Source organism: Hermetia illucens, chromosome 5, assembly GCF_905115235.1.
Source record: "Hermetia illucens chromosome 5, iHerIll2.2.curated.20191125, whole genome shotgun sequence".
Lineage (NCBI taxonomy): Eukaryota > Metazoa > Arthropoda > Insecta > Diptera > Stratiomyidae > Hermetia > Hermetia illucens.
The window spans coordinates 93,085,786-93,113,463 of NC_051853.1; the positions used below are offsets into that span (position 1 = coordinate 93,085,786).

The following is a 27,678-nucleotide window of genomic DNA, read 5'->3' on the forward strand; positions in this document are numbered from 1 at the left end:
GGATCCCCTCACGCCGAGACAAAGGAGGAAATTAGATTTCCGATCACATGGGCATATTGGTGCAATGGATTGTGTACTTTGATCAACTGCCCAACAACCAAAATATCGGCGAGTTGGAGATCTCACCAACTGAAGACGACGGAGAAATCCTGCCACCACCAAGGATTGATGAAATAGTCCTTGCAGTTAATCGGCATAGAAACCATAAATCGCCAAGAGCCGAAAGAATTATAGCAGAATATGGAGGCGACCAATTACACCAAGCGGGCCTTGGAAAAAATGATCCGCGATGCTTATGTTAGTGTGAAAAATCCCATTTCCTTGAAGTCGACCCAACTACTGGCATACGGCAACACGGCAACACGACGACGTTATAGGAAGAACAACCCGGGATGTACAGACTGCCTTCATCTAGATCTCATAAGCAGCGAAAGATCTTGGGCTGCGCCTTAATGAAAACAGGACGAAGTACATGGTAACGACGTATACACCAATGGCCAACAGCATCGAATGGCACTAGTCACGTAAGAACAATAAAGGTAGCACACTAAAACTTTCAAAATTGTTGATAATTTCTCCTATTTAGTGTCCAAAATCCAACCGATGAATCCGATAATAGCTATGAATTTCAGCTTACAAAAGCTGTTTCACCCGAAACGTCTCACAAATGAGTCGGAGCTGTTACTGTACAAGATAATAATGAGAATCCTTCGAAGAATTTTTCGCTCCTTACATAAGGAAGGATTATTCCGTATGCTATACCACGACGAAATTTATGAGCGATACCATGATCGTCTGGTTGCGGTTGGGTTGTCACTTTATCTGTATGGGTGATGATGATCCAGCCAGGAAAGTCTATATGGGCAACATCTATGGTACAAAAAGGAGACGTGGCATACGCTGCCTGAGATGGAGCCGTAGGTCAGGTCGTTAGACAGCTTTTGGTGGTATAAAATTGGTGGACCTTGGTGCAGAACCGGGGTATCTGGAGTCTCTTACTAAGATAGGCCCACACTGTATACCGGTTATTGTGTCGTTGTTGATGATGACTATATTCATTATTACTTTACCAGTGTACCACAGAATATAGACATAATATAACTTGATACTACCAAGTTTGATGAGCAACATAGCATCACTAATACAGTTATAACTGGTTGAGGTTGCCTCTTTTGTGTGAGTTACTGCAATCTAAGGCTGAATTCTAATATCACACTAAAGTAAATAGTCTAACATACTAAACACATAAGCATTACGAGCTAGGTGCAAATGAAGCAAATTTTGTTACATAAGAAATACACAAAACCTTTAATACCTAAAGCGCTGAACTTCCGGTTTTCGATTCGTTTTATTTTTTGTTTTCAACACATTCTTGTCCAAATCGTCTGCCCGTCTGTAGCACGCAATTTTCTCAAAAACGGCTGCACTTTGGTAGAAAAGCTAGAAGTGCGAACCCCTACGAATTTCGTGGATTACGTTGCTAGAAGTGCAACTAAAGGAGTAGGGAGGGTTCCGATCCAGATAAAAGGTTGGTGCACAATTTCTTTCCCCCGAATATAGTCATGTGGAGTATCAAATGAAAGGTCTCGATTAGTATTTTTCGATAGAGATACCAGTTTTGACATTGATTGCAAAGAAGAAGATTACCGGGGTCCGAAAAGCGCCTGTTATTCTACGGACCCGTTCTCGGAAACTAGCCAACCGAAAAATCGGAAAAAATACGATAAACTTCAAAATACTCTCCATTGTGATATCTGCTCAAGTAAAGTTAAAAATCGTAATATTGGGTTTTAATGGAAAGTGAGCAACAGAACGATGTCGCGTAGTTCCTCATGAAGAAACATTTCTGGATTTAGAGAAAGTGTTTGACCGTGTGCCACTCGAACTGATTTGGTATGCTCTACGACAACACAATGTACCTATGAAACAGGTACTATTACTGCCAGCGGCAGTGATCTGTCCTGAACTGAGTGGTTTCATATCTGCTATCAGCCAATGGAGAACTGCGTTAGGAAATTGCTTCACGCTTTAACGCAAGCTGGATGAAATGACGTTCCATAAGTGCAAAAGAAGGTGCATTTTTTTTTAAATAATCATGTGGGGTATCAAATGAAAGGTCTTGGATAGTACTTTTCTAAGCCTGTTTTAGTTTTGACATTTGTTGGAAAGTTGGGGAGTGCGGGGAGTCAAAAATTATCATTCATTTCATGGACCTATTCTCAAAAACTCTTCAACTGAAAAATGAGTCTGAGGCTGAGGCTTCACTACATGTTACCATACCGATATCTGTTCAAATAAAGTTGATTATAGTGCTTTACTATAATTTTCAGTAATTGGCTGCAAAACCCCCCTTACACTCACTCTAGAATCAGGCTATAACATAGAGCATGATTTAACCAAGTTTGTTGGAAATCGCAATACTATTAATAAAGTTATGATGGGTCAAAATTGTCGCTTCTATGCAAATTCAAAACTTTGAATATCACCGTCCAACTTCCGGTTTTCGGATTTGTTTTTATTTCATTGCGATTTTAGGTTTAGCTCGCGTGTTGTTTATTTCGTTAGGCTCGAGCAAACCCCACTGTTTGTTTATTTTTCAGCATCCGTTGCGGATCCACGTAATGACAAGGACACGTGAGGGATAGGAGTGCTGAAAGGACCCCTACACATGCCCGAGTCTGGCTAGCACAGAGGCGTACAAGCACATGTCGATGGACCTCTTCAATGGAGCTCCAATATTTGTGGGCGGAACTTCATGGTCAATTTTGTTATTACAAAACAACGTGCCCCTGGATGGATATTCACACCTACTATACGGAGAACTAATAGTTCGTTCCTTTTGTGTTGTAATAAAACTAAGGTCGCAGGAATTAACATTCCAAAGATGCACAAATATTATCCAATTCTAGAAAATTCTTCCAAACTTTTCCGCCGACATCGATTTCGTGTCATTTAATGAAAAATTAATCTAAAAATCTTCCAATGCACTTTAACTTGACTTGATTTTCTATTTGGAGCAGTTTTGAAAAGTATCACTCTGCATTCTGCAAAGTGACTTAATTATAAGAAATTTGAAAAGCGTATTATCCAGAGTCTATAATTCAACTATCTACGAACGAGTTTTAGAAATGAATCTTAATTTACTTGTTTGTAACCAGTTTAACCACAACAATGTTCACTTCCTAATACTTCCGCAAAGTGCGCGAACGCCTGCTGCGAAAATAGTGCAATCGAGCGGTTCGCATGATTTAAGGTAATTTGAGCACCTGAAAGTAAGCATGTATGTAACGCATGAGATATGCAACTGACGTAAAACATGATTTGGACTTGGTTGTGACTTGTGAACTCATCAAGGTCTTCTGGGTTTGAATTCAAGGTACGCAAGGGAAGATTATTCATACTTCACATGAACAACCACCTAGCCACGTACCGGTATCTGCATCCAAGTATCTTGCATTCGCTGTGACTGGATCTCTTTTAACTGGAAATCGCATGCAGTTATGCGGCAGCATATCCACAGATAGTGCCATAATGCAACGAATAACTCGTACATTCAAAATATAGGCAAAATGTGTCGGCGGCTATTTAAATAATAATGTTTTCACACTTCGATATCTTAAAATGCCAATTCATTACACCTTCGGCTATGGAAAGGTCAGTACTGGGCGTATCTTCGCTGAATTGAATTCGAGTATTTGTTCATAATAATGAGTACACAGAGCAGAGAAATAATGAGAGCTGATGATGCAAGATTAGGTCAGATATTTTTAGGAAGATCCCTGTTAGAGCTAGCTCAAGGGATTTGCAACTTTTCGATCAAAAACAAGGAGGAGGAATGCGGAATGTGCCAATTACTTCTGAGCACCAGTACGCTTTAGTAAACAAAAGAGCATTACCAGAAAAGTGGATCAATCAATCCATGCCTCACACTTTGAAATTTGAAGATTTCATAGCACTACTGAGCCATTAGACTTCAACACAATTGGTAGCACATGCAATCCACTTTCAGCGTCAATTAGCCTTCAGCAATGAACTTTAGCAATCTACGGCAATGGTAGGTATTAAAATCATTCCAAAAATTAAACTCCAGTAGTCCGCGGATATGTCAAGTAATCACTTGAATGGAAAAAGCGGACATTTTCAGATGGATTGACTTTTTCATAAAAACTGAAGATTAACTGCTTTCTGTACTTCCCATATTTAATGCTTAAATCTGTCACAGCAAATTTGCTTAACTAAATGACTTTATCTGAATCCGCCTGGCGACTTATCCTTGACAAGTTAAAATTCAATCAGAATTCAGCAAGACATTATTCACCGCGAATAATACCACCATGTCTAAACTTTATTTGAGTACTCGAATGCATGCTTGATGCCTGCAATAATGATATCTTTTATTTATGACCCGGCGATCAGACGTAGGGTTAATGAGACAATTGTAACAGATACTTACGACAAATTACTTTGCTTATTCTTCATTTCGCCGATTTCATAGCAATGACACACTTTGAATGCATATTTATTTTATTGCTTTGAAGGAAATATCATTCTCCGGCCAGGTTAATGGGCCAACCCAGCATTATTTATTACGAGCCTTTTGATTAGATCATTTCTCAACGGTGCCTATTTGAATTTTACTGTGCACACGGGTATTTCGCTGTAAATAAACAATCCTATCAAATTACAAAAGTGAAAGAAGCCGACACTTTGGACTTGTTTATTTCATGCATTCAAGTATGGATAATATTTTTGTACGCTCACGTCAGTAAATCAGGAAGCTTTACAATATTTGAAAAACAAAATGTTTCTGTATTCCGTATTCCTGGAAAATTTCGCTTTCATTTTCAGGCAAATTGAAAACATTTTCCCACCTTCTATTCATAATGGTTTTTTTCTTGGTATATTCTGTTTGAATAGAACTCAAAAGTTGAATTTTCCTACAGTGGAAACATTGCATTAATGATCGATGTGAATAGTTGCTTTGAAACAAAAAATGTATATTATATAGGTAATGACCTAAAACGGTACAGGGGGCGTCCCTGCATGTGAATGTAAAGTAAAACTATTTGCTTTTACTACAAGATTGACGCGATATGTAAAAGTGAAAATTAGGTTAATAACACAACCCGACCCAGATTGACTGAACTTAGGTAATTTTAATTCCTTCAATGTATTTGCCTCACCTGGGTAGCCCCTAAGCCAAGTGAACACTGGTATGCTATTTATCGTTTTCAAACTAACACCAAATTAACTTCACTATACTTCTCGTTAAACTCAGTAAACTAATAGTTCTTCTGACTCTTGCAGTGACAAGTATATAGCGACCCTCCAACATACGACATTACTTATATCAGAGCCACTGGATGCTTTGTCACAACCATTCTTCTTCTGCTATAGCCTTTGTCCCGCTCAGAAGCCGGATCGGTTCGTCTGGACTGGTTGCGTTATATTGTTCCGTCAAAAGCCTGGTCTGAATGTAGTCGCGAAGCTTTGAAATCACCATCCAGCTTATCAACCCACCCTTGCTTCTGCCGGCCTTTTGGTCTTTTATCATCGACTTCGACGTTCTGGCTGACTATAGCAAGTGAATTCTAGTTAGCGCGAATTACATTACCATACAACAGGAGGCGTTTCTCTCGCAATTTTTCCACGATCGGGGCAACCCCATATCGATCGCAAATATTTCTTATTCTTATTTTGAATGTGACCATGGAGTGCGCCACTGGTTTAACGTAACATCTACGTTTCCGTTACTGCGAGCAGCCGCTCATTGTATTTCATAATCGGCCGACACTCAGAACCGTAGACGGCGACAGTGCGGACGTCGCTGAGGTAAATTTTAGATTTGAGACGTTCGTTGATATGTCGATCAAAAAGATCATCAATTGTGGAACGGCATTGCATCCAAGTTGCGCTAATCGTGAAGCAATTTCATAATGTAGTCTTCTGTCGCCTAACAGCACTGACTCGAGATATTTAAATCGCTCTGTTCTAGACAGGTTGCTGTCTCTGACAGTGATAGTGCCTGTTTTATAGGAATCGTTCGACCCAGGTTTTTTTTTATGCAGATTCAATCCGAGATCGTGTTGCCTGAAGCGATTCATTTATTTTGGGACGAGTTCCTCGAAGTCACCTTTGCTTGACGTTAGAAGTCTCAAGTGGCAGGACAAATAACAAGAACAACAACTCTACTACTAAACCCTATCTATACCTCCACATGGTGATCGCTGGGACTTCTTTCTTAATAAAAAACTACAAACGGAGAAGGATGAAGGCGAGTCTCCCGCACCAAAAACGGAACAAATTGCATCAACCGGTCTTCCAAGTTGGGGGTTGTGTAGGGCTGACAATCCTATACCAAAAACCAATGTTACGAAGCCACGGAAAGAGCTTCGGACCGGATGGAGTTTATAACGACGAACCCGGCAATGAAAACGGGCAAACGTGCGCTCCCTGTACAGAAAGGGAGCTGCGAAGCAGCTTATCTGTACCATGTAAAAATATAGGGCTAACGTAACAGCGTTGCAAGAGATACGTTGGACAACGACTCGTTTCCTGGAGAGGAGCCATACACCATATATTATAGTGGCCCAGTAAATCATGTGCTCGGTGTAGGTTTGCTAGTCAACCAAAAAATGAAACCTGGTGTGAGTGGCTTTAAAAATATAAATACACGGCTACATACTCTGCGTTTGCGAGATAAATTTCTAAACATAAGCCTCATTAACAACCCCTACAGAAAATACTGCAGAGTTGGAGGAGAAGATTGTCACAAGTATTATATCAAAAGCATGCTTGTAGTTTTAGCAGCCAAGTAGGGACAGAGTCCATATTGAGGCGATACATTGGCTTCCATAGCTTACATAAAGATTCCAATGATAACGAACTGCGGACTACTAATTGAATAGCAGTCTGACATGAAATGGTTGTTGGAAATACCTGATAGGCGCGGAAAGCGGTCCACAAACATACGTGGGCTTCTCCAGGCAGCTCCACTTTCAACCAAATTCACCACGCGTTAATTGCTTTGATGAATGCTAGAACATATAGGGGGACCAATATAGAGTCATATCTCCATCTCTTTGGCTAGCTGCTCCAGGCTCGAATTACAGCATCACGTAGAACCCCCTAACAACCAGGTCAAAGTGAAAACTGAAGCGATGCATAACAGAGCCTTCCATAACATCTATAAGGGATGCCGCAAAAACCCGCAGTTAACAGAGGTGCTGGTGATGAATCATCACCAAATGATTTGCATAATCAACTGAAGAACGTTATCATTGGTGGGCCCCCAAACATAATTGACCCCATTCGCAATAAAAGTCCGAATGACTGAAATGGGACGGAAGAATTCGCATACCGGGTAATACTGCACTCTCAAAGAACGTCACTCGTGCAAGGACCTATCATGAACTTCATGGCGTGAAAAATCGACCTCTCAGAAAGAAAAACGAAGCCTGGGAGAACTTACAAGCCTGTGCACTCGAAAAGTAGAGGGAGCAACCGAACTAAACGCGAAGATTTTACCAACAAGTCAACAGGATGAAGCCTTATTCACCTCGAGACAAACATGTAAATCTGATTTTCGACCTAATGGGCATATTGGAGCAATGGGTTGAGTACTTTGATGAACTGCTCAACAACCAAAGTAAAGGCGAGTTGAAGGTCCGCAAACTGAAAACGGCGGACAAATGCTGCTACCACCAAGCATGGAAGAAACAGTCCATGCAATCCATCGACTTAAAAATCATAAATTGCAAAAGAAAGGAGCTGCGTGGAGGCAACGTTAGCATCAAAGAACAAAGAAGCGACACCACATCAAATCTCACTGGTCAAATAAGAACAATAAAGATAGGAAACTACAACTTTGAGACCGTTGATAATTTCTCCTATCTAGATCACAATAACAGCAAGGACGATGAAATCTGTGTACGGTTGTTGGCAACCAACAGAGCATATTGCAACTTACAAAAACCGTTCCGCTCGAAACGTCTCACTATAAGGTCAAAGCTCTTACTGTACAAGACGATGATCTTGCCAGTCCTAATGTATTCTTCAGAGACTTGCATTCTTAGGAAGAAAAATTGCGAACTCTTGGCCGCGCTGGAGAGAAGAATCCTCCGAAGCATTTTTGGCTTCCTATGTGTGGATGAACGATTCTGTAGCATTCCGATGAACCCGCTCAACAGGTTGCGGTGGATGGGTCACTTAATCTTTATGGGTGAGGATGATCCAACCCGAAAAGTCTATAAGGGCATGTAGTATAAAAGAAAGACGAGGCAGAACTTGCCGCAGATAGAGCGAAGCGTGATATCAAATTGGTGAACCACGGCGCAAAACCGGGGCGTCTGGAGTTCCTTACTTCTTACTCGTTGCCGTAGAACACACCTGAAGACTGACACACGGTCCAACGTTTTCTCCACACCCACAAAAATACAATGTAAAAAGCTCGATATAGTTCCGCAGCTCTTAACTGACTGAAACTTGATTAGTGATTTTGAATGATAATGCAAATACCGTTGTCAAGTTCTTGACAGATCTAGCTTGATTCACGGTTATTTCTATGATTTCGCGAAGACGGTTGTCAAGAACGCGTTCAAAAATATTCATGACATGAGACAGTAACAGCATCGGTAATAATATTTTCTTGGACTACCTATCTTTTTAAGGTTTTGTGGTTTTATGCGGCTGAACTGTTTGTCACGAAAATTGGTGAGAGCGTGTGGTCTGTTGTTCCCTTGCTGGTGCTATTTTGTGTTAAGTTTAAGGGAGGGCTCCCCATACATGTGAATGGAGGGTGTAATATTTTCTTTTTTCACAGAATGTTGGGTGTTAAATGAAAGTAATCAGTTAGTGTTTTTCGAAACTGGCCCCGTATTTGATATCAGGTGAAACGTAGGGGAGCGAGGGCGCAAAATATGACCAACAAACAGCGTAACAGGTCTCGTTCTCAGAACAGTGTTGTATCTGAACGAAATCTAGGCCTCAAAGTACATCCCGTTCCGATATCTACACAAATAAAGTTAATAATAGTATATTAAGTTCATGCTAGTACAGTGGAATAGGTATAAGGGGTAATATGAGGCATGACTTTGGGAAGTTTAAAGGAAATTCAGCTATGTATTATTCACAAAGTTATAGAAGGTGAAACTTTTACATTTTGTGTGAATTTCCTGCATTCTAAAACGTGTTTAAGGTCATCATAACGTATCAATTTGTCAGTACCACATCAAAGTGGGGGGTTTGTAGGGAAAGATTTCGTTTTAGTTTTTTAATCATTTATATATCAATAGCAATTTGTATTTCTATGTATATGTAAATTAAGCTAATTCTAATAGATATATTTGTGCATTGAACAAGCGGTATTTAATATACGTACTTTATATGTACTTATGTATACTTTTACGCACTAAGTAAATGAAAAATAGGTGTACGGTCGTGCATATTTTTTTTCGTACACGGAGATTGAAAATCTTAGAAAGACATTTCCGTCTCAGCTCCGCCGCCCAAACGTCGGAGCTACACCGAGCGCGTGTGGGATTTGCACCTACTAAAAATCACCCCCGGTCTCTCTAGCCCCAGCCCCGCGGTATTACCACCATTTATGTATTAATTTGGGGAGCAGTTTTGCCCTTAGGCACTGGTCCTTCTCTTACTTGTGGTTTCTTTGTTCTTCAGCAACTCCTCCTGTATTTGCATGGTTGCAGCATCTCCGAAACTAAGTTCTTTGGGCTCATGTTCGCGTCCAATACTTAGTTTAGGTCCCTCCTCTCCATTGAAAATCATCGGCAGTGAAAAATCACATGCTCTGGATCCTCCGGTATGCCACTGTATCTAGGACAATTCAGAGGATCATCCAACCCAAAGCGGTGCAGATACCGCCTGCAGTGTGGCATGAAGAACTGGGAAATGGGTCTCCCCATATTTCCGCTCAAGCCACATCCAAATGTTGGAAATGTGCCTGTGCGTCCGCCGACCCTTCGTAGGCTCGTCCCATCTGCATTACCAGAGATCATGCGACTCTGACCTTGCTTCAGTTTTACGCTCTGTGTACCCCTCCATACGTCTTGCATGGTATAGCACTCATTTCTTTAGCCCGAAAGTGAACATGGATCATGCCTGCCACCACCAATACTGCCTCATCTGATGTGGTTTTAAAAACACCGCAAACCCTCAATGCCATCAGTCGGTAAACCGAGTTTACGTGCTTTCGTCTCTGAGAGTTTACAGGTGACGAGTAGAGTAAGACGAATCGCACCACTTCGGCTAGCACCAACTTCCGGCACTGTTTCGGCCCACCAATATTCGACAACATTTTTGCAATACATGTATATAGAATACAGTATTCAGTGATAGACAATATTTGATTGTTTAGGGTGGACATAATATCTACGTCTGTAATGTGTACGTATTTCTTGTAGTTTGAATAAAATATGAAGCAATATTTTGGGTTTTTAGCCATATACGAATGTACGTAGAAAGTTTGTCACATAAGACATTATTCCCGAAGCGCTGGTATTCTGACTTGCTTCGTGTTGGAACGGTGGTTCTTTCTTACCAGTCAAATGATGCTCTACCTTCCTCAATAACCCGATTGAAGAACTCATTGAACCCAGTCTTGGGTCCCAGCTCATCGCCTTTCAGGACTCGGATGCGGCCTTCAGGTCCTGTTACTTTCCCCAATTTCATTCGTTTTATTGCCTGGACTTCAGTTGCGCTGATAGGTAGAATGGCTCCAAATATCAACAGTGCTTGTGGAAGGGGAGGATAAAGTAATTCTTCCATTGCAATCTGCTCGAAATATTTTTTCCATTTACCGGCACAATAGCTATTCATACCGGACATAGCATTGGTGACCTCTACATCGAAGCTATGACCGAGACAGACTTCTACAAGTACCTAGGAATTCTGCAAGGAACCCATTCTCGAGTTGGTGATCTGAAGGACGCTCTGCTGTCCGAGTTACTGCGTCGTGTAAAACTGGTGATGAAATCGCATCTTTCGGGGAAGAATATAATAAGCGCAGGTGAATGTATTCGCTAGCCCTTCACTGGCTTATGCATTCGGAATATTGCCGTGGACGAAGACCGATCTGGAAGACATCCAGCGGCGGATACGGACAACTATGTCCAGATTCCGAATGCATCATCCAAAGTCTGCTGTGGAGCGGATGAGCCTGCCTCGTGACATCCGAGGTAGGAGCGTGGTTGACATGGCGGCACAACATCATCGCCTAGTCGATTCGCTGCGCGCTTATTTTTACAGCAAAGAGCATGCGAGCCATACTCTACATAACAAGCCTGACGTACTGTTAGTTGACAAGATGGGTCGCTGCACGTATATAATTGATGTTGCTATCCCCCAAAACAGCAACATCGAACGGAAATACCTAGAGAAGAAGGTGAATTATGAGTCATTGGCTCGAGAAATCAAAGAAGTTTGACGTCTCGAGCAGGTGGTTGTAGTTCCCATAATATTGGCAGCTACAGGTATTGTAACTAAATCCCTTCCTACTCTGCATAGGTGCTCGATGTTACGGGGAGTTCTCGACGGATTCTCCCATTAACCTACCACCGGCCACCACCACCAGCGCCCCTTTAGTTTTTAAGTAGGTAGGATCATTCGAGCCTAAATGCTTGGCACTCAGTGCTAGTATTAAGTAAAATCCGGCATCTGCCGAAGTTGTGATAACTCGGAAATAATAATAATAATTGTTGGCACAACAATCCATATTGGATCAGGGCCTTGAACTGTGTTAGAACTCTTCATTCAAGACCGTAACGGTACACTACAGGATTACAGTACCCCTCACGTACTCATTCACAGCTGAGTCGACTGCTATCCGCCGAACTCCGATACCGAACGAAATCACAAAAAGTTCAGCATAGTATAATAGGATAATTTGGAATTTCAGAAAACGCCGCAAATCGTAATCATCTCCGGAGTATCTATGGCATTACGAAAGAATTTGCATGTGGTCGCAAATTTTTTGTTGGTTCTGTGAAGGATGTTACCAGCTGACTTCTTATCCATGATGATGAACAACTGAAGAGGTGGAAAGAACACTTCACCATGGTTCTTGACAGTATTAGATCCGGTGAGGTTGCTCCTTTTGTTTTTGGTATTCTTTGGTATTCTTCCACTCAAAATTTCATGGATTAGTTTTAAAACGATTCATCAACCAAATATGTACAAATTCAATTCTGCAAATATCCGAAGTGTAACTCTTTTGATTTAAACGAAAAATTAAAAGGTATCTTCAAGTACTCTAATTTTCACTTAAACAATTTGGTTTCTGGAAGAACACAGGCCCGAACTGTTCTATGCCGAGGTTGGAGACAGAAGACCAAGCTTATTTCCATGCGGCCTTTACTGTCCCAAGCAACGGCACTTTCTCATCGCTAATTCTCCACTCCCGTGGCGAGTTCTAAAATGATTGAATAGAGAGTTCCGCGCCATCTACCCGTCCGCATCCGCAACATTCGAAATAAATTTCAAATGCTGCGGATCCTGCTGCGCCACATCACTCCGCCCCCAGACGGAACCTAGGGGGTTTCGGCGACCGATCCCGGAACTCCGTTCCCCGTTAATCCACAAAACGGACACGACGCTGCTTCGGGGCGCACACAGGTTTCAGTCTGCACAAAGAGACCGCCTCTTTGTGTCCACCGATCTCGAGCTGGAAGAAATGTTCTCCCCTCTCGAGAACGCGGTACGGGCCCTCATATGGAGGCTGCAGCGGCTTCCGAACGGCAACCGTCCTGACCAGAACGTGCGTGCATGTGTCCAGTTCCTTGGGCGAACAGGCAGGTGTGGGCGAGTGTCGAGTGGGTGGTGGCGCTTTGATGCGTCGGAGATTGTCCCTCAGCAGGCGCACCAACCCCGACTCCGTGAGCCCCGATCTCTTGTCGAAGACCGGATCGCTTGGGAGTCTTGGGTTCTCCCCGTATACCAGCTCCGCGGGGCTGGCAGCAAATTCCTCCCGGCGAGTTGTACGTAGGCCAAGTAGGACGAGAGGCAAGACTTGAGTCCAGGCCGGGTCGTCGCGTGCCATAATGGCGGCTTTCAGCGTCCGGTGCCAATGTTCTAGCATCCCATTGGATTGCGGGTGGTATGCAGTAGTCCGCTGGCATTTAAAACCCAGGAGTTTGCCTAACTCCGAGAAAAGGGTGGATTCAAATTGCATTCCCTGGTCAGTGATGACCACTGCAGGGACGCCAAAGCGAGGTATCCACTCTCGGCAGAGGGCTTCGGCACAAGATTGCGCCGTAATGTCTTTCAGAGGTATTGCCTCAGGCCACCGCGTGAACCTGTCGATGATTGTGAGGCAATACTTGTTGAAATGCCTAGTCACCATAACATGCGGATGCGGACTGTTCCTCCAAGGAGAAGAGAAATTATATTGACCATTTACGCACTCAAACCGCCCAGCACCTGGACGGTCTCCTACACAGTTATTTATCGCTGCACCTGCAGTTACTGCAGATCTGCGCTTTCCAGTCGTACGAATCCAAGACCTTTCTCAGAGAATAGAATAATGGGATGATTGCTAAAATCCCAAAAAAAGGTCGCATGTTTTAAGCGTGACAATTAAAGGGGTATCTCCATGCCCCCTGCGCTGCAAAGATAATAGCTAAAATAATCCTGGATCGCATCAAAGAGCATCTTGAAAGGTTGATCGATAGAGAGCAGGTTGGTTTCCCCGCCGGATACTTCCGCGTTGACCACATCGACACCTTACGCATCATTTTGAAACGGTCCACCGAATATAGATCTTCACTTAACAGAGAGTGTATGTGGAGTGCTCCACGTAGGAGGCATTTCTTACAAAGTAATAGCAATTATAAAAGCGACATATGAATGCCCAAAATGTCACGTGCTGCAGCAAGGGAAAATCTCGTAGGATTTTGATGTCCAAAGCGAAGTCCGCCTGGGTTGCATCCTGTTGCCGATATTATTTCTTCTTGTTATCGGTAACGTTCTTCATGCTGCCCTGGCCGGGAAACATGGAGGAATTCAATGGACGATGTCATCGTTTTTTAAACACTCTACGTTGAAGTAAAGGTGGACCGAAGATAAACACCAGCAAAACCAAGGCGCTCAGTCTGACAAGTCATCGTGCTCTCCCTATCTGCATTAATGAGCAGAGCATCAAAAATATCGATCAATTTGTATAGCTGGGAAGCGTGTTTTTTGACGACGGCGGCACAGAACTATATGTTAACCGACTCCTTAATAACACTAGATCTGGTTTCGCTAGCCTGTCTAAAATTTGGAAACGCAGATATCTTTATTTATTTATTTATCTTTATCTTTTTGTTATTTAAAAGCTCGAAGCTTTCATCAATACCTGTCTGCGTCGTATCTTCGGAGTACGCTGGCTTGCCACTATTTCAAACGAACTACTTGGTCTGCGCACAAGCTTGGCACTCATACGCAATACCGTAGAAAGACGGAAGTGGCAGTGGATAGGGCTACATACAGTGGAATCTACTCTCCTAAAATAGCCGACAAGTTGGTCGCCCCAAGGACACTTGGTGTAGAAGAGTTGAGGTGGAGTGCTAGCATTTCGGGAAGTCGTAAGGGGTGCTCAAGGGCATTTCAGGTAACCGCGAGCGATGGCGCGTAGATATACCTCACCAAGGAGTGAAAGGCAACCACATACGATAAATAGTATAGCTTGAGGAAAACTATAGATAGTAATGAGAGAGTTCGTTACCCCGCATAAGTTAATAATTGTCATCAGGCTAACCCTGACCAATATATGAAGGTACACAGAAGCAGCAGAAGCAGCAATTTCGAGACCTTTCACTATCAACAACTTGGGCTACCCGAAAAAGAGGATCCGCGATGCTGACATAAGCGATAGAGACATAATTTTCTTCCAGTCCATCCAATTATTGGCTTATAGTGATGATATCGAAGTAATGGGCGGAACAATCCAAGGAATGTTTGTATCCAGATTGATACCTTGGGCTGCACATTAATGAAGGCAAGACGAAATTCATGGTGGCAATTTTACCACAACAATGAAGTCAACAAAAACATCAAATAACACTAGCCAACGAGGAATATTCAAAATAGGAGAATACAACTTTGGAACCATTTCCCGCCCGCCTAGGATAGTTCCCTCAACCATTCCTCTTCATTTCTTAGAGTCATAGCCATGAAACCGTTTCCGAATCCACAGAAGGGTTCTGGCCGGTGTAAAGGCGTCCTTGCTCCCTACTTGACTAGTTCGTCCGCTTCCACATTGCCTTCCAACCCAGCATGGCCTGGAACTCAAAGTATCCAGACCTTGTTGCACGAGATGAGTGTATTCAGTCTGTCAAGGCATTCCCACACCAGTTTAGAGTTCACCTGGTTGGACCTAAGTGCCTTGATCGCTACTTGGCTATCGGTGAGAATAGCTATGTTCTGCCCCCCATAGTTCCTTTGCTGATTAAAGGAGGTACATTTGTCTATGGCGTATATTTCCGCTTGGAATATGCTAGTGTACCTGCCCATTGGCTCAAAGCAAATTTTCCTTGAACCAATGACACCGGTATCCGCTCGCTCTGCTGTGAGGGATCCGTCAGTGTACCAAGTAATCAGTTGCTTTAAACCAGCAACTGATTACTTGGTACCCTCATCTGTCGCAGCCACGCTTTCCCTGTTTGTCATGTTACTGCAACGTGTTTCAATCTTCTTATCGAAGTGAAACCTCGTTGTCATGTTATCCTTTGACATCAGTAATTCGGGATACCGTCTAGAAAGGATATCAATCTTCCTCCTATTTAGGCAGCTCCCCGCCTCACTCATACTACCGGCCATCTTGAATATTGTCCTCCCCGCCTTCATCTGGATGTGCAGATGGAGGGGGTTAATCTCAGAAGGACCTCCAGGGTTGCCGTTGGGCATGTCCTCATTGCCCTACTGATACACACGCAAGCCAACCTTTGGAGCTTATGTAATTCCCTGGCCTGTGTGCTGAGTTCGGTTCTTTGTGCCCAGATTACCGCTCCATAGGCAATTATTGGCCTTACTATTGCAGTATATATCCAAAGTAGTATCATCGGACTGCAACCCCATTGTTTTCCTGCTATGGACCTATAAGTCATCAGACCCCTTGTGGCTTTCCGACAAGTGTTTCCGACATGTGTCTTCCAGAGTAATTTTTGGTCTAACGTAATTCCCAAATATTTGACCTCTGTTTCTCGTTTCACCTCCATATCATGTAATCTTATGGCTCTCAGGTGATCAAGCTTACCGGCAGAGCCTAGCTTGTAAAAAGTGTTCTACAGTCAAGACAATTGTCTTGCCAATCCTAATACATTCCTCGAAGACTTGGGTATTTAACAAGCAAAATTGCGAACTCGCAGCCGCGTTCGGCAAGAGAATCAATCTCTACAGGAGAATGCAAGATTCCAAATTCTATATAACGAAGAAATTATGAGCGGTTTGATTATGGGTAAAATTCGGCTGAATGGGCTGCGGTGAGCGGGTTTCCTTAACCATGTACGTGAGGATGATCCAATCCCGAAAGTGTCTAGGGACATGATTTTTGAGGACCTCAGCAGGATTGATGGAAGAGGCCAGGGCCCTAGATAGTTTATAAGGATATAGTAAAACCGCAAAGTTTGGAGTCTCTAATAAGGCAGGTCTACACTGGACACCGATTGTCAGGTCGTTGATGATAATAATAACATCCAGCATTAAAAGTACATACTAAGCAAAACATATTATCTTAACTGCGCTGAGAGAAGGCGAGAAAACATGTGGAGAGCATGAAGAGATGTAGTTCTTGAATCCTGTTCTTTTTGAAGTGAATATCTTACTCATGAGCGAGATTTAAGGTTGACTGACTTGCGAATTATAAAATTTTGAATGGAATCTACCTAACATTCTCTGCTTCTATTAACCTTTAACAACAATTCGCAAAATGTTGAAAATGTCATGGGGGTTGCATCATAAGATAATTAGTGCCTCCGTCCCACTATCCTTGCATAACATAAAGTATTCATCGCAACTTATCTAGTTGCAAGTTTTTATTGCTGTTGAATGAATTTCAAAATTATATTTCACTACTTAAAACGGCTCAAGTACGGCGAATCGCATGGTAGTAATTGCAATTATCATAACTGAATTATGCATTCACATTAATTACAAAACAAATGTTTCATTATGCAAGTTTTAGAATGTTGCCTTTATTAGTTTTTTCCAATATCATAGGGTTTATATTTTGCTAAAATAATTGAAAATTCATTAATATTTGCAGAAGACAACTAGCTTAGGACTAAGAATATTTTATTATGTTGTTCATTGTTTGTGAATAAAGAGGTTTCAACTTATCATTTATGACTTTATTCAAGTAATTGTTCTTCTGAATCTGAGCGCTATAAAATAATCCGTTGCTTTCTATTTTATTCCATATTCTTATGTCAGCTGCTTAGACAATACGAGATTCGGTACTTGTATGCAATGGAACCGTATCTGCGGTCCGGCCAGGCTCCGAAAAGCGGTAGTGGAACAATCTAAAGTTGAGCAAGCCAGTTTGCAGCGATTGGTTGAAACCAGATTCACAACAATCTTGTGGCGAATTAGTGCAACTTTCCTGCGTTCATATCAACCAGCATCAGTACTCCAGATACCGGTCTGGTTGCAACCAATGGCTACTACTAATTGTCATCTAAGTAGCTGAACAAAGAATGATAAAGTGCTAAGGTTATTAAATTCTACTATCACAAGTCAAGGTCATTTCAAAAGAATTTCATGTGTTACAAAGAAAATGTTTCTGGTATTTGAATAATGATGAATAGTTGACTTAGCGTACTACATATGCTTAAATACTTTCATGTTAGTTTAAATTCGATTCTTGGAATGATGCTAATTAGTCTAGTTTATACTAGATACGAAATTCCTTCATTTATTCGTTTCAAATAAATAAAATACCTATCGTGCTTTAGATACAGTGCAAAGTTCGTTGGAAGATCATCTGCAGATAATTAAGCTTTGACACTAATTCCCAAGAATTGATTGATAATTCCTAATTTTTCCCCTTGATTTATTTAAAAGTAAAATGACGATGAATTTATGAACAAAAGAAACTAATTCAATATTTATCCTCCAATCTTCAGCAAAATTCTAATTGAACTGAAATCTTATAAAAGTGGCAAGAAGAAGATTTCCCCCTGCTACCCTGTGAGTTTTAGTTTACCAATTCTACATTTTGTGCATACAATTCAATATAATGTTTATTGAATCTTAACCAACATTCACAAAGTATCATACAGCAGTGTTACATCAATCAATTACATCCTAAAAATCTAAATTTTTCCCCTTTCTATAAAGATAAAAATTTCATAAGTGCGTCGTGTATTAGGCTAGGGTTTATGTTTGAGTCCGCTGTGTATCGGACCCCTCGCAAACTGCCGTCGTTATGGCTCACCACTCCATACTCCCCAACGATAAATCCGTCAGCCGTTTTCTCCTCCACGCGGTACTTCCTGTAATTTCGTCCTTCGAACACATAACCAACTTTAGAGTCTTCCTTCGGGTTCACAGTAGAAGGCGATGGAGGTTGAATGCCGTGGGCTCTGCCGTTCGTCTTCACACTAACTGACTCTTCCACCTCATAATTCTGTTCAGGGGTTGGTGTGTATATTTCCTCCGTGCTTTCAGTATAATGTGTGGGTCTGTACTTTGGTCTCTGAGTGACCATAATCGTTCCATGATGCTCCGGCCTATAACTTCCATCATCTTCTTCGAAATGCCTTCCTGTGGAATTTCTCCGCACGCTACCATTATTGCGATGATGCGAAGAAGTAGGCTCTAGAAGTTTGCTGTCACTATTCGGAGCATTCAATAGATCATAGGGAAGCCGATCCAGATTGAAAATGACTTTTCTTGGAGTCGTTCGCCTCGTCATACTGCTCGGGGTAGTCGTAGTTGCCATAGGAGCGGTTGTAGTGAGTGGTGTTGGCCAATATGTTTTGGCTGGCTCACTGTACACCTTTGCAGGTTCAGAGTAGACTTTTGCCGGTTCCGAATAAACTTTGGCCGGTTCTGAGTAAAACTTAGCTGGCTGGCTGTAAACTTGAGCAGGCTGAGAATAAACCTTTGCAGGTTCACTATAAACCTTTTCCGGCTCACCGTAAACCTTTGCGGGCTCACTGTAGACTTTAGCAGGTTCTTGATAGTTCTTTGGCTGCAAACCCTCGCTAACATTTTTTTTTGCCTCCTGATATGCTTCGGAATTAGGCCACGAGTTCGGCTGATCGATGTTCTGTGAAATAGATGTGTAAGATACTGATCTCGGTTGGGCTGACATGCTTTTATGATAGTTGTCATGGTAAATAACTGTTTGAATAGGAACTATACTTTTCTGATTCTGGTCATTACGAGAATCAGGTTTCTTATGGGCTTGATGAAAATTCGATCCACTGTTCATTGAGTCGGAAATGCCATGAGTTACAGGATCAGAAATATCAACCGAGAGTTCAGCCTTATGCGACCGGCTTACGAAATCCCCTCTTTCTGCTTCGACATCGTCAAAATGTCCTTCATTGTCAAGTAAGACAGTAGTGTCAATTTCAGTTACATCTAGCTCACTTTCAGAAGCATCTTGATCCGATTTTTCTGTTGTATTGTAGATCTTAGTCGTTTGCTCCGAACTTTGCGTTTCAGTGGACACATCATTTGAGTTCTGATCCTTCTGGATAGAGTCAAACGGAGTCAAATCTTCTAGAAAAACAACCTTACTTCCAGATGTCACATACTGGACTATTTGTTTCCGCTCTGAGTCACCGTGAGAGTGATTTTTCGTAGTTTTCGTAATCACTTTATTTGTTGTTGATCGTTCCTCATCTAATTTCGGAAATTCATTGTTATCTCCGGGTTTACCGGGATGATGATTCGATTCATCTATTTCGAATTTCTGAGTAGTATCACTCAGAATTTCATCAAATTTGGCATTCACATTCTCATTTGAATCAATGTCTTTGTAATTTCTGGTGGAACTTCCCTTGCTGGCGCTGTTGATGAATAATGATAGGAATTCGGATCCATCGATAAGATCCCGTCGTGGTATTGGATTTGATGTCGTCGGGTGATGCAAAGTCATCTGAAAAACACAATAATTCTTTATTCATTTTAAAATAGGAAAATATTGAAAGGAAATGTTTTTATTATTAATATCTGCCTAGCTAATTGATGCGACCAAAGAGGACTACTGGCGCAATCGATTAAGAGGCCCTTATCTGCAGCGGGCACATCAAAATCGCTTCACGTCTCTGTCGGAGTTCATCAAGGAAGCGCTTTCTCACTGCTCCTCTTTGTTCTTGTTATGGGTTCTGTCAGACGGGCCATCCACCATCAAGCATGTTATAGACTGCTTTAAGCAGATGATATTTTCTTAGTGTCTTATAACAAAGCTAATCTCGAGCAACTTGTTTAAAAATGAAATTATCACCTTATACATGTTCTCGGATTGAATCTGAGTAAAGTTTTTGACGACCGATCCTACCGAAACAGGCACTATCGCTGTCAGTGGCAGTGATCTGCCAGAACTGGGCAATTTAAACACCCCAGATCAGTCAATGGTGAACTGCGCTATGCAAATGTTCCACATAATAGCGCAACCTGAATGAAGCGGCATTTCCCAACTGGTGTTCTTTGTAATCATCGCGTATCAATGAACATCTCAATGTGTTGGTTCACAATTAAAGACAATGAACATCATTTTGTGGTAATGGAGAAGAAGATGTTACGTTGGTCTAGTGGCGTAACACCCCTTGATCACATCCGAAATGAGGATATCCGCGATCGATATGGGGTTGGACCAGTCGTTGAAAAATTGCGATAGAGACGTCTTCGATGGTATGGTCACCTAATTCGCGCTCATGGGAAGATTGGTTTGAACATCGAAGTCGATAGCAATAGACCAATCGGCTGACGGAAGCAACGGTGGGTTGGTACGCTAAAAGCCTCACGGCTGCCTGCAAATCAGGTCTTTGACAGAAGAAAACAGTACAGCCGATCAAGACGAGCTGGCCCGGGTTTTGAACGGAATGAAGGCGGAAGAGGTAGAAGCAGAAAGGACATAGAGATTGCAATATATTAGACAAAAACTCTCCTTAGCCATTAACAGCCCTAAAATGTTTTAAATTTTCCAAAAATATTTGGGCATGCATAAAAAATAGAACAAAAACCGTAGGCACTGCAATTGAGAAGGCTTAAAGGTTTTGTGTATTTCTTATGTAAAAATATCCTGGTCAATGGCTTTTCCGTTTTCGCGTAGTTTTAGTATATCAGGGTATTTACTTTAGGATGAATAAATATTACCACTCTGTGTTTTGAATTGAAATAAATTTATAGGATAGTGACAAATTTGATCCACAACAACTTTGCCAATAATAGTCTCCACCCATATTATTGCAAAATTTCATGATACAAGGATGAACTGAAAATCTCATAAGGTATCGATATGAAGGGTGTTTCAGGCCCATCATGATTTGATTCAGATTTATGACGACTGCTGGAGGAACACGAAGAAAGCGAAATGCCTGCACGCCAGAAGGCGAAGCTAACATCAAAGAAACAAGCTCAAATATAAACAAGAACTTGACAAGATTGCTCCAGGCGACTTTTTGAAAGAGCACACCCGGATATCTATGCTTCAAGATGCGTTGTGAAGAAACAGACGTGTGGAGGTGCGTACAAATGTCAACAATAAGCTATAGAAGCAATAATCTATTACTGGTTGTATGGCGGTTTTTGCCATGGTTTGACTTGTGAAAGACTAAGGCAATTGTCAAAGTCAGCAAAGCTTCTACCGAAGAGAAATGCTTCATACTACAATTCTGGGTGAAGGATTCGCGTTATCGAATCACTCATCCACATTTTTGACATCGAAAGCTACGACACGTGGAAAGGTCAAAGGTATTCAATATAACAGTAGCTGCTCCCCAAAGGTCGATTCTCGATCCTCTAGAGTGGAACATAAAATATGCCAGGGTCCCTGAGTGCCCAGTATATGCCATCACTCCGCTATTTATGCGAGCAAGACTATCTACGAAATAAATTTTGGTTCGAAGACTTCGAGCCAGGGTTGAGTATAAGAAAGTTTTTGAAACAGAAAACTGTTTGCATCAGTGAATATGTTATTTGCTCTTAACCATTATCGATATACCTTTGAGTAGCTACCGGCTGAAAATTAAGTTTGAAAATACATGGAACGCTAATTGGACAAGAAACAGCTTCCGTCAGCTTCACGTTAACGAGGGTACTACCAAATAAATCCCAGAAAATAAATGATGAAATTGTCAGTTCAGTTCACTGGCAACATGGTCATTACAGGGATGCTTGCAGTAAATATTTTAGCGGATGAAGCCAGAAACATGAAAGATTTGAGCCGTTTTATGACGAAAATGTGGTAAGCTACAAGCTGGGATTGGATGCAAATGATACCGCGTTAAGTGGCAGCCACTAACAGCAAACGACTGAAATGCCCTGTGAAGCAAAACCAAAACGATCGCTCGTAGGAGTCTGTGGGGAGCAAATCGAAAAATTTAATCGGAAGGAGTTCGGAATATGCGTCCTCGATTATAGCTGCCGTATCCATAATGTACTTTCCCATAAAAAAAAGAGCACAATCAGAGAGAAGTGCTGGTGGAATAAAAAACTCAGGCAACTCTACGTTCAAACTGCCTCAAGGGACGAAAGAATTGCGAATGTGCAATTTATGCCCAGGTTATTGCCGAAAGAAGCGGACGAAGTAATGGTAGGTAATCCATAAGAGGAAAATAAAAAAAGTTAAAGAAACCGTGCAAAAGGCAACATCAACTCGGGGAAGAGCTTATAGAGCGGTGATAGCTAAGCTGAAAGAAGGTAACGCCCGGCAGATCAAACGCTTAGTTTCATTACCCTAGATAATGAATACTCTATACCCGCAAGTCAGAAGCACTATTGCAATCGTAAGAGTGCATTCCTTAGAACGCATTCCAGTTGTGACAGAAAATGTGATACAATTGCTTGCGCAAAGTCAAGATTCAACAAAGCACAAGGACGAGGGGAAATACCTGATGTTTTTCTGGTTTTCTAAAGATGAGGAATGAAGCATTTGGTGTTGTTTACAGTTAACAAGGAAGTGGTTAGGAAGCCTGTCGAGACCAGGTCCGTCATTGGTATCAAGATCGCGAATCAGGAACTGAACTAAGAAAGGCGCCAGCAAAGAAACGCCCAGAGATTTGCAGCAGTCTGCATTTCGAACAGGCGTAGAGTGATTGAGATAGTAAGCACGGGAGTGAAGTAAAAACAGAGAAGGCCGCAGGATTGTTGTGGGGAGTTGGAGTGGAAGAAGGGAAGATTGGGTGGGACTACGGGAAGAATGAGTATGGGACCAAAGTTACCGTGGACAATTTCGGCCTCGACGTTAGCAAACAAGTATCTCGAATGACCTTCTTTAATCATTGACTTAGCAGTGACACATAGCCTTCAAGCGAACAAGGTCCGCGTCATTTTTAGGGGCCCGAAACTTCATTATAATTACCGTGTTGTCACAATTTTGTGAGATGTCAGATTTTAACTAATCATCATCATCACCAACGGTAGTCCAGTCATTAAAGTCGAAAATCGGATGCTTCGTCCGAATTCTTTCAGTCAGGACTGAATGAGATGAAATTTGGGGTGAGGATAGAGGGTGACATAAGAAACAAAAGTTAAATAGCGTCCATGTGCACCGGAGAGGGCGTTACACCTCTCCAGGGTGGAATTTTTTTGCTAAATAACCACAGAAATCGATTAAATGATCAATTCTAAGCACATTTGAAAATTTTTCATGCCGTTCTTTCATCGAAAAAAAATGTACGTTTTCCAACGGCTTTTCGCAGATAACTAAAAAATCATGCATTTTATGTAGAAATGATGTGAAAGAAAAACAAAGCATAATATTATAACAAGCAAAAAGAATGGACCTCCTTATATTTTCGTGGCTACAATATGGACAGAATCATGGCTCGTGAAACGTAAATTCACAATGTCTTAAAAATCAAATTAATACTTTCAATGGATGATGCAACTGATATCCATATCCCATTGCTTGCCACAGACAGAAAATTTGATTTGTTGACGATTTCCTTGTAGTGAAGCCTCTTTGGTATTGGCCAATAATGTTCCGGAGTATGGTGCTTCCGGCCTAGCAAAATAGTGGAGAATATCTTATAGATGTTATTCAGCAACGTGATATCTCTATAAATTCCGCACTGTGTAGTATCTCCCCTTTTATTTGTGGGACAGATAATGCCTCGTTGCCAATCGTCAGACATTGATTCGCTGTCCCACACCTTGAGCATATGTTGATGAGCCGCTTGATGTAATTGTTTTCCTCCATATTTAGCCAATTGGGTTTTCCATGGGCTCCTGGCGACTTATGATTTTTAAACCAATGAACTGCACGGACTTTTTTCTCTATACTTGGTGGTGGCAGTATTTGTCCATCGCCTTCAAATGTTCGGACCTCCAACTCATCGAAATTTTGTTTATTAGGAGCTCATCTAAATACTCAACCCATTGCTCCAGGCTTCCCTCTTTGCCTCGGTAGGATGAGCATCAAGATGTAAATATAAGGCTTCATCCTGCCGACTTCTTGGTAAAACTTGCGCACCTGGTGCACTTCTACCCTTATAGACTTTCCGGGTGGGATCATCTTCATCCATACGGATTAAGTGACCCGTCCACCGTAACCTATTGAGCCGGATTTTATCCACAACCGGACGGTCATGGTATCGCTCATAGATTTCGTCATTGTATAGGCTACGGAATCGTCCATCCTTATGTAGGGGGCCAAAAATTCTTCGGAGGATTCTTCTCTCGAACGCGGCCAAGAGTTCGCAATTTTTCTTGCTAAGAACCCAAGTTTCCGAGGAATACATGAGGACTGGCAAGATCATAGTCTTGTACAGTAAGAGCTTTGACCCTATGGTGAGACGTTTCGAGCAGAACAGTCTTTGTAAGCTGAAATAGGCTCTGTTGGCTGACAACAACCGTGCGCGGATTTCATCATCGTAGTTGTTATCGGTTGTGACTTTCGACCCTAGATAGGAGAAATTGTCAACGGTCTCAAAGTTGTATTCTCCTATCCTTATTCTTGTTCGTGTTTGTGTTTGACTAGTGCGGTTTGATGTTGTTGGTTGATTCGTCTTCGGTGCTGACGTTGCCACCATATATTTTGTCTTGCCTTCATTGATGTGCAGCCCAAGATCTCGCGCCGACAGCCGCCTGCTCGATCTGGATGAAGGCAGTTTGTACGTCTCGGGTGGTTCTTCCCATGATGTCGATATCGTCAGCATAGGCCAGTAGTTGGGTGGACTTAAAGAGGATCGTACCTCTTGCATTCACCTCAGCATCACGGATCACTTTCTCGAGGGCCAGGTTAAAGAGGACGCATGATAGCGCATCCCCTTGTCGTAGACCGTTGTTGATGTCGAATGGTCTTGAGAGTGATCCTGCTGCTTTTATCTGGCCTCGCACATTGGTCAGGGTCAGCCTAGTCAGTCTTATTAATTTCGTCGGGATACCGAATTCTCCCATGGCCGTGTACAGTTTTACCCTGGCTGATGATAGCATACATAGGCGGCTTTAAAGTCGATGAACAGATGGTGCAACTGTTGTCCATATTCCAACAGTTTTTCCATCGCCTGCCGCAGAGAGAAAATCTGATTTGTCGCCGATTTGCCTGGAGTGAAGCCTCTTTGGTATGGGCCAATGATGTTCTGGGCGTATGGGGCTATCCGGCCTAGCAAGATAGTGGAGAATATCTTATAGATGGTACTCAGCAACGTGATACCTCTATAATTGCTGCACTGTGTGATATCTCCCTTTTTATGTATGAGACAGATAATGCCTCGTTGCCAATCGTCAGGCATTGATTCGCTGTCCCATACCTTGAGCATAAGTTGATGAACCACTTGGTGTAACTGGTCGCCTCCATATTTAACCAATTCGGCTGTAATTCCATCGGCTCCTGGCGACTTATGATTTTTTAGCCGATGAATTGCACGGACTGTTTCTCCTAAACTTGGTGGTGGCAGTATTTGTTCGTCGTCTTCAGTTGGCGGGACCTCCAACTCGCCGATGTTCTGGTTGTTCAGTAGCTCATCAAAGTACTCAACCCATCGCTCTAATATGCCCATTCTGTCGGAAATCAGATTTCCCTCTTTGTCTCGGCAGGATGAGCATCGAGGTGTATAAGGCTTCATCCTGCTGACTTGTTGGTAAAACTTCCGTGCCTGGTGCGGTTGCTCCCTGTACTTTTCGAGTTCACAGACATGTTGGTTCTCCCAGGCTTTCTTTTTCGGTCTGTGAAGTCGCTTCTCCGCTCGACGGACTTCTTGATAAGTCTCTGCGCGTGCCCGCGTTCTTTGGGAATGCAACATTACTCGGTATGCGGCATTCTTCCGTTCCGTTGCTAGCTTACGTTCATCGCCAAACTATCCGTTCCGACTCCTTTTGCGGCTGGGGCCAAGTATATTTGTGGCCGTATCCATGATAACGTTCTTCAGGTGGTTGTGAAGATCATTAGTTGATGCTTCATCTCCAGGTCCTCTGTTGACTGCGGTTATTGCGGCATCCATTTCCCTCTTATAGGTGTCGCGGAGGGTTGTGTTGTGGATGGCTTCAGTGTTCACTCTCACCTGATTGTCAGAGGGGATTCTAGGTGGTATTGTTATTCGAGCCCGAAGCACCATGCCAACGAGATAGTGATCCGAGTCTATATTGGCCCCCCTATATGTTCTGACATTCATCAAGGCTGAGAGGTGGCGACGTTCGATCAACACGTGGTCAATTTGATTGAAAGTGGTCCCGTCTGGAGAGGCCCACGTATGTTTGTGGACCGCTTTCCGCGCAAACCAGGTACTTCCAACAACCATTTCGTGTGACCCTGCTAATTGAATAGTCCGCAGTCCGTTATCATTTGTTTTTTCGTGTAAGCTATGGGAGCCAACGTATCGCCTGAATACGGGCTCCTTCCCTACTTGGCTGTTAAAATCCCCAAGTATGATTTTGATATCATATCTGGGACAGGCTTCCAGGGTTCTTTCTACTGCCTCGTAGAAGGTATCCTTCTCCGACTCTGCAGTCTCCTCTGTAGGGGCGTGAACGTTTATGAGGCTTATATTTCTAAACTTGCCTCGCAAGCGCAGAGTGCATAGCCGTTCGCTTATGTTTTCAAAGCCGATAACAGCAGGTTTCATTTTTTGGCTGACTAAGAAACCTACTCCGAGCACATGGCTTATTGGATGACCGCTATAATATATGGTGTAGTGGCTCTACTCCAGGAAACCGGTCCCTGTCCATCGCATCTCTTGCAACGCTGTTACATCAGCCCTACATTGGGACAGGGTATCGGCTAGCTGCTTATCAGCTTCATCTCTGTACAGGGAGCGCACGTTCCATGAGAAAATGCGCAAATCGTTGTTCCTTTGTCGTTGCCGGGTCCGGTGTTTTAAAGTCCGTCCTATCCGAGGCTCCTGTTTTGGCTTCGTAACATGTTGTTTTCCGTGTCAGCCCTACCCAACCCCCAACCTGGAGGACCAGTTGGTACAATTTGTCCCGTTTTTAGGCGCGGGAGACTCGCCTTCATCCTTCTCCGTCTGCAGCTTTTCCTCAAGAAAGAGCTCCCAGCGGTCACCACGTGGAGGT

General features: G+C 42.5%; 1 protein-coding gene across 1 annotated transcript in view; it reads right to left on the minus strand.

The window, feature by feature from the left end:
• Positions 1–17,164: 17,164 nt before the first annotated feature.
• Positions 17,165–27,678, minus strand: part of LOC119657731 — a 69,486-nt gene continuing 58,972 nt past the window's right edge. The window contains exon 2 of the mRNA XM_038064773.1: positions 17,165–20,101. Within this exon, the coding sequence (XP_037920701.1) occupies positions 18,323–20,101 (1,779 nt within the window). The 3' untranslated portion in view covers positions 17,165–18,322. The remainder of the gene's footprint in view (positions 20,102–27,678) is intronic.